Source organism: Salvelinus sp. IW2-2015, unplaced genomic scaffold (genome assembly GCF_002910315.2).
Source record: "Salvelinus sp. IW2-2015 unplaced genomic scaffold, ASM291031v2 Un_scaffold3151, whole genome shotgun sequence".
Lineage (NCBI taxonomy): Eukaryota > Metazoa > Chordata > Actinopteri > Salmoniformes > Salmonidae > Salvelinus > Salvelinus sp. IW2-2015.
The window spans coordinates 40,833-49,189 of record NW_019944439.1 but is presented as its reverse complement, the minus strand read 5'-3'; the positions used below and the strand labels follow the sequence as shown (position 1 = coordinate 49,189).

The following is an 8,357-nucleotide window of genomic DNA, read 5'->3' as shown; positions in this document are numbered from 1 at the left end:
CCGCAACAACGCTTCCTGGTGTATGATACAATGGATAAGCTGTCAGCTCACCTGTCGCGTTTCCTCTTGCATCTTTTCCGTATCTTCGCCACCAGTCCGCTCCTGTGTCCACACATCGCAGGTGCTCCGTCGGTTGTCAAACCCACGAGTTTTTCCCAAGGCAGCTCCATCTCAATTTACACATCTTGACACTCTTCATACAAATCATCCCGTAGTTGTGCCATGCATAGGACGTAAAGCCAAAAACTCCTCTGTCACGCTTAGGCTGGAGTCCACTCCGCGGATGAAAATTGACAACTGGGCAATGTCAGAAATGTCGGTGCTCTCATCCACAGCCAAGGAATATGCAATGAAATCTTTTCCCTTTTTCACAAGCTGCTCTTTTAGATTGATGGACAACTGTGCTTACTCTCTCGGCAATTGTTTCTGCTCAGACTCACATTTAAAAAGAGTTGCCTTTTTTCTGGGCAACAACTCGTCACAAACTTAATCATGCAGTTTTGATGAAATCCCCTCCGTAAATGGCGGGCTGTTTTAGCGATCTCTTCTGCCAAATAAAACTGGCCTTGACAGCGCCTGGCCTTGTGATTTGGCTTTTTTGAACAGAGCCTGTCGAGATTTGAGGCCTCGTTTTAATTCCTCTGCCTTTTGTAGCCTTTGTTCCATGTCCATATTCTTGTTTTGTTCCGCGTGTTTCGTTTCAAATGTCGTCTCAGATTATACTCTTTCAGTACCGCCACACTTTCTCCACACAGAAGACACACAGGTTCCCAGCTACCTCCGTGAACATATACTCCGACTCCCACCTTGTTTGAAACCCCGGTTCTCAGTGTCCACCTTCCGTTTTGCCATTTTTGATGGGTATCTGAAGTTAATTTTACTGTGATGCTGACGACTGCTGTGCCAATAAATATTGAAATGAAGCAGCCTACTGCTCGTGCGTCACCGTTGCATTGTGGGAAATGTAGTATTGGGGCGTGTAAAAGATCTGCGGTGTGCCGGCTTGCTGCGGTCTGCGGGCCGGTTCTAATAATAAATCAAGATCATCCAGGGGCCGTAAAAAACCTTCTCGCGGGCCGGATGTGGCCCGCGGGCCTTGACTCTGACATATGTTGCTATAGAGGGTCCCCTTGCCTTACAGAGAAACATTAAATCCAGTTTCCTCTAAAATTACCATATTAGGACTGTATAGTCACTGTAGTTGTTAAGCATCACTGCATCCGTGCTTTACCTCACTTCTTCACTAGTGAAGTGTAAAAGTTACCTGCAGGCAGGGTCTGAATTACACATTCACTCTTACAGGTAGCAGGCTTACAGTGAAGATAACCTCATATTGAGGCCAGACCGAAGAGGAGAGGTGAGGAGATATATTTTATATTTTATTTAACCAGGTAGCTAGTTGAGAACAAGTTCTCATTTGCAACTGCGACCTGGACAGATAAAGCATAGCAATTTGACACATACAACAACACAGAGTTACACGTGGAATAACAAAAACATACAGTCAATAATACAGTAGAAAAATTAGTCTATACAATGTGAGCAAGTGAGGTGAGATGAGGGAGGTTAAAGGCCAAAAAAAAAGGCCATGGTGGCGAGGAAAATACAATATAGCAAGTAAAACACTGGAATGGTAGATTTGCAGTGGAGAATGTGCAAATAGAAATAGAAATAATGGGGGCAAAGGAGCAAATATAAATAAAATAAATACAGTAGGGGAAGAGTAGTTGTTGGGCTAAATTATAGATGGTCTATGTACAGGTGCAGTAATCTGTGAGCTGCTCTGACAGCAGGTGCTTAAAGCTAGTGAGGGAGATAAGTGTTTCCAGCTTCAGAGATTTTTGCAGTTCGTTCCAGTCATTGGCAGCAGAGAACTGGAAGGAAAGACGACCAAAGAGGAATTGGCTTTGGGGGTGACCAGTGAGATATACCTGCTGGAGCGCGTGCTACGAGTGGGTGCTGCTATGGTGACCAGTGAGCTGAATAAGGCGGGCTTTACCTAGCAGAGACTTGTAGATAACCTGTAGCCAGTGGGTTTGGCGACGAGTATGAAGCGAGGGCCAACCAACAAGAGCATACAGGTCACAATGGTGGGTAGTGTATGGGGCTTTGGTGACAAACGGATGGCATTGTGATAGACTGCATCCAGTTTCAGTTTGTTGAGTAGAGTGTTGGATGCTATTTTATAGATGACATCACCGAAGTCGAGGATCGGTAAGATGGTCAGTTTTACGAGGGTATGTTTGGCAGCATGAGGAGGATGCTAGTGTGTGTTTTGAGTGAGGATTTAAACAGTGTGTTTGCGTGTGGGACAGTGTGTGTTTTGAGTGAGGATTTAAACAGTGTGTTTGCGTAAGGAAGTGTGTGTTTTGAGTGAGGATTTAAACAGTGTGTTTGCGTGTGGGACAGTGTGTGGTGACTACGGTTGAGCTATGACTCTGGAGCAAAAGACAATACAGATCTCTGCTTTTGTCAGACAAGAGGCGCTACTATCACTGGTTTTAAAACTGGTACTATTTTGACTGGTTTCATTTCGTTCAAAACCCTGTGTTGCTTTACCATACTATTAGGAGGGAAGATGATAGGTGATGGGGTGGGAAGTGGATTGGGAGGAAGGAGGGGTTTAGAAGGGGGTGTTGCTGTTACAGTGGTGTGATGTTCAGTGTTTGTTGTTCAGATCTTCTGTGGTTTCATTGTTTTCTATTAAAATATTTTTTTCTAAATTGGTTTTGTGCTTTATCATCCCTCCCCTTCTCTATCCCTCTCTCTTCCCCTCTTCTTTAGCCCCTCGCCCCCATATGTCTCTTCTCACCTCTTCAGTCTGGACTCAATATGAGGTTATTTTCACTGTAAGCCTGCTACCTGTAAGAGTGAATGTGTAATTCAGACCCTGCCTGCAGGTAACTTTTACACTTCACTAGTGAAGAAGGGAGGTAAAGCACGGATGCAGTGATGCTTAACAACTACAGTGACTATACAGTCCTAATATGGTAATTTTAGAGGAAACTGGATTGAATGTTTCTCTGTAAGGCAAGGGAGACCCTCTATAGAGAGAAATATAGGGAAATGGCTTGGACAGCCTCTTGCGGCCCAGGGCTGATGTCTCATCCTGGGCATGGCACTGTAGGAAAGTCCCAGGCTGTAAGCAGAGTGGAGGCCTCAGTGAAGTAGCAGCCTCTGCTGGTGAACATGTGAACTGCCACTCAGCAGATCTTGCATAAAACCTTAGGGGTGAATCATAATTTGAGATATGTGTACACACGCAATTCACACTTTTCTAAATTGTATGTTGCTGCTGTCAATAACAGAATTGAAAACCAATGTATTTTAAAGAGCAATTCAAAGCCTTGGTTCAGGGTGTAGTATTTTATTATTAGAAGCCACATTGGCTACTGCTGAAACAGTGTGTGAGAATGTGTGAGAATGCTGAAACTCTTCCTGGTGTCCACACAAAGCATGAAACATGACATAATACAGAACATTAATGGACAGAACTACATACATTTAAAATAGGAATTCACGCTTTCATACCTTCCTGCTTTTGCTTATATAACTTACCAATCAGGATCTTGTAGTGAAAAAGAGTTGAGCTACTTGTGTCCACTGGTGTGTTCCAGTATATTTACAGTTTGCTGGCTGCTGTTTGTGTGAGCAGTAATGTGTGTTGTAATGCTCTGATTATTAGTGTTGATGTTTTTTGGTTTCAGATTTCAGATGTTCCTCACAGAGTCTGGCAGGAGGGTGTGTCCAGGTGTGGTCGGGGCAGGTAGCGGTGCTGGTTCTGACGGGCCGCGGTACTCAGTGTGATGTGGTGTAAGGCCAGTGGGAGGAAACACAAACGCTGGCAGGGAGACGCTGTCCTGGTGACACAAGGGCGCACTGCCACGCTTAAAGACATGGAGGGCAAGGACATCGGCAAGGTGAGTGTGTGCACATTTTAGGTTTCCCCAACACAGATTAAACATAGTCCTTGACTAAAAATCATGCTCAATGGAGAATTCAGATTTGAAAGTGGTTTTAGTCCAGAGGGCTACTCTGTGGCCAGGAGACCGGCCTGAGAGGGTTATTTTCCGAGTGCATCGGAGAGTGATTCAGATTGTGTGTGTAGGTAGTGGCTATAAGGTATCAGAGCTGGCATCGCTGGGTGAAGGAGAGACCTTGATGATAGGAGCTAAACAGGTGGAGGTGATGGGACTCATATCAGAGCTGGACTACAATAAGGGCCGCTGTTCCTTGACGTCCATGTGGAGAAGGAGGAGCCTAAGATATCAGCTCCTCCCCCTCACGACGCCCAGCTTCCAAACCGTTCTGCGTCCGACGCTATTGGGCGGAGAGACTGATAGGGGAGTGGCCAAGCCTCAGGAGGAGGGGCCCTGTAAACCACGCCATGACCCTCTAGCACCAGGTAAATACACAGACATACAGTACACTCTCTCTCATCATCACACACACACATGAAGTACCCATTCTCACACACTTCAAACACACACACACTCATCTCTCTAATGGTGTGTGTAGGAGCCATTGTCATGCCCCGGCCCTCAACCAATCACCAGTGGGCGTATAACAAGGCAGGCCTCCCACTGGTGGATGTGGTGGTTGACCCCTACTTGACCGCTCACCTCTCGACCCACCAGCGAGACGCCTGCTGTTTCTCTACGAGTGTGTCATGGGGATGAGTAATGGGAGATGATGAATGATGAATCCTCTGATCACTACAAAATGTATGTTGTGTTCCACAAGGCTCTGTGCTGGGGCTGCTATTTATTTACTTTGATTGATTATGTGTGTGTGGGGTGTGTTGTGTGTCAGGGCTACATGTAGGTACGGTGCTATCCTGGCAGATGAGATGGGTCTGGGTAAGACCCTCCAGAGCGTGGCTTTGACGTGGACGCTGCTAAAGCAGGGCCCATACGGCGGGAAGCCGGTTGCTAAGCTTGTTGCTGGTGGTTGCCCCGGCAGCCTGGTGCAGAACTGGGGGCGGAGTTTAAGAAGTGGCTTGGCAGTGAGAGGATCAACGTCTACACTGTTAACCAGGTAGGGGTGTGTTTGATCAGTGTCTACACTGTTAACCAGGTAGGGGTGTGTTTGATCAGTGTCTACACTGTTAACCAGTGGGGGTGTTTGATCAGTGTCTACACTGTTAACCAGGTAGGGGTGTGTTTGATCAGTGTCTACACTTTAACCAGGTAGGGTGTGGTTTGATCAGTGTCTACACTGTTAACCAGGTAGGGGTGTGTTTGATCAGTGTCTACACTGTTAACCAGGTAGGGGTGTGTTTGATCAGTGTCTACACTTTAACCAGGTAGGGGTGTGTTTGATCAGTGTCTACACTGTTAACCAGGTAGGGGTGTGTTTGATCAGTGTCTACACTGTTAACCAGGTACGGGTGTGTTTTGATCAGTGTCTACACTGTTAACCAGGTAGGGTGTGTTTGATCAGTGTCTACACTGTTAACCAGGTAGGGGTGTGTTTGATCAGTGTCTACACTGTAACCAGGTCGGGTGTGTTTGATCAGTGTCTACACTGTTAACCAGGTCGGGGTGTGTTTGATCAGTGTCTACACTGTTAACCAGGTAGGGTGTGTGTTTGATCAGTGTCTACACTGTTAACCAGGTCGGGTGTGTTTTGATCAGTGTCTACACTGTTAACCAGGTCGGGGTGTGTTTGATCAGTGTCTACACTGTTAACCAGGTGGGGTGTGTTTGATCAGTGTCTACACTGTTAACCAGGTGGGGTGTGTTTGATCAGTGTCTACACTGTTAACCAGGTCGGGGTGTGTTGATCAGTGTCTACACTGTTAACCAGGTAGGGGTGTGTTTGATCAGTGTCTACACTGTTAACCAGTGGGGTGTGTTTTGATCAGTGTCTACACTGTTAACCAGGTAGGGGTGTGTTTGATCAGTGTCTACACTGTTAACCAGGTCGGGTGTGTTTTGATCAGTGTCTACACTTTAACCAGGTAGGGTTGTGTTGATCAGTGTCTACACTGTTAACCAGGTAGGGGTGTGTTTGATCAGTGTCTACACTGTTAACCAGGTAGGGTGTGTTTGATCAGGTGTCTACACTTTAACCAGGGTAGGGGTGTGTTTTGATCAGTGTCTACACTGTTAACCAGGTAGGGGTGTTTGATCAGTGTCTACACTTTAACCAGTAGGTTGTGTTTGATCAGTGTCTACACTGTTAACCAGGTAGGGGTGTGTTTGATCAGTGTCTACACTGTTAACCAGGTAGGGGTGTGTTTGATCAGTGTCTACACTATTAACCAGGTAGGGGTGTGTTGATCAGTGTCTACACTGTTAACCAGGTAGGGGTGTGTTGATCAGTGTCTACACTGTTAACCAGGTAGGGGTGTGTTTGATCAGTGTCTACACTGTTAACCAGGTAGGGGTGTGTTTGATCAGTGTCTACACTGTTAACCAGGTAGGGGTGTGATCAGTGTCTACACTGTTAACCAGGTCGGGTGTGTTTGATCAGTGTCTACACTGTTAACCAGGTCGGGGTGTGTTTGATCAGTGTCTACACTGTTAACCAGGTAGGGTGTGTTTGATCAGTGTCTACACTGTTAACCAGGTCGGGGTGTGTTTGATCAGTGTCTACACTGTTAACCAGGTCGGGGTGTGTTTGATCAGTGTCTACACTGTTAACCAGGTAGGGGTGTGTTTGATCAGTGTCTACACTGTTAACCAGGTCGGGGTGTGTTTGATCAGTGTCTACACTGTTAACCAGGTAGGGGGTGTGTTGAGAGGAAGAGTGTGTTTCCCTGTAGTGCTGTTTCTGATCCATATGGTGATGTGTGTTCCGTGTTGTTCATTAGGACCACAGGGTGGAGCTGTTTGCAGCGTCTCCTCTCCACAGTGTATTAGTGATCAGCTATGAGATGCTGCTACGCTCTCTGGAAGTGGTGAGTTGGTTCACAGCAGCTTATCTAACAGGGGTGGGAAGTACCAGTGTTACAACACTGTTGAATTACACCTCAACTCCTAAATGACACAGATTAGGAGTACGATGGATGATACACTCATGGGAGATCATAAAGGTCTCTGTGTGTGTGTGTGTGTGTGTGTGTGTGTGTGTGTGTGTGTGTGTGTGTGTGTGTGTGTCTAGGTACAGAAGCTGGAGTTTCAGCTGGTGATCTGTGATGAGGGTCACAGGTTGAAGAACAGCAGCATCAAGACTTCCTCTGCCCTCAGTGGTCTCAGCTGTACACGCAGAGTTATTCTGACAGGTACACACACAGCCCTCTGTTTTATTGACCTTTTACTTTCTCCTAGTGTTTTCTGATATATTGTGTGTGCTGTACTGTAGGAACTCCTGTCCAGAATGACCTGCAGGAGTTCTATGCCATCATAGAGTTTGTGAACCCGGGCATTCTGGGGTCGTCTGCTGCCTACAGGAAGGTGTACGAGGAGAATCCAAAACAATCCTCGCTCCGACAGCCCATCTGCACTGAGGTACATTACACATCTACACTCTCTGTCTCATATACCTCTACACTATCTCTCTATTGTACTCTCACAACAGCCCTCCTGCACTGAGGTACTGTCCACCTCATCTCTATCTCTATACCTCTACACTATCTCTCTATTGTACTCTCACAACAGCCCTCCTGCACTGAGGTTACTGTCCCCATCTTCTATCTCTATACCTCTACACTATTCTCATTTATCACACAACAGCTCCTCCTGCACTAGGTACTGTCCCCATCTCTTTCTCTGTCTCTATACCTCTACACTATCTCTCTATTGATACTCTCACAACAGCCCTCCTGCACTGATACTTGGCCCCATCTTCTCTTCTCTATACCTCTACACTATCTCTCTATTGTACGCTCACAACAGCCCTCCTGCACTGAGTACTGTCCCCATCTCTATCTCTCTCATACCTCTACCACTCTCTCTATGTACACTCACAACACCCTCCTGCCACTGAGGTACTGTCCCCATCTCTGTTCTCTATACCTCTACACTATCTCTCTATTTACTCTCACAACAGCCCTCCTGCACTGAGTACTGTCCCCATCTCTTTCTGTCTCTATACCTCTACACTATCTCTCTATTGTACCTCACAACAGCCCTCCTCACTGAGTACTGTCCCCATCTCTATCCTCTATACCTCTACACTATCTCTCTATTGGACTCTCACAACAGCCCTCCTGCACTTGATACTGTCCCCATCTCTATCTCTGTCTATACCTCTACACTATCTCTCTATTGACTCTCACAACAGCCCTCCTGCACTAAGGTACTTCCCCATCTCTGTCTCTATACCTCTACACTATCTCTCTATTGTACTCTCACAACAGCCCTCCTGCACTGAGGTACTGTCCCCATCTCTATCTCATTACCTCTACACTA

General features: G+C 46.4%; 1 protein-coding gene across 1 annotated transcript in view; it reads left to right on the top strand.

The window, feature by feature from the left end:
• Positions 1–7,454, top strand: part of rad54b (RAD54 homolog B) — a gene marked incomplete at its 3' end in the record, with an annotated part of 34,410 nt that extends 26,956 nt beyond the window's left edge. Inside the window, 13 exon segments of the mRNA XM_070440904.1 lie at positions 3,708–3,789; positions 3,791–3,920; positions 4,096–4,228; positions 4,231–4,281; positions 4,284–4,310; positions 4,313–4,405; positions 4,519–4,641; positions 4,644–4,678; positions 4,811–4,979; positions 4,982–5,037; positions 6,818–6,904; positions 7,108–7,228; positions 7,309–7,454. Coding sequence (XP_070297005.1) covers positions 3,708–3,789; positions 3,791–3,920; positions 4,096–4,228; positions 4,231–4,281; positions 4,284–4,310; positions 4,313–4,405; positions 4,519–4,641; positions 4,644–4,678; positions 4,811–4,979; positions 4,982–5,037; positions 6,818–6,904; positions 7,108–7,228; positions 7,309–7,454 — 1,253 coding nt within the window.
• Positions 7,455–8,357: the final 903 nt, after the last annotated feature.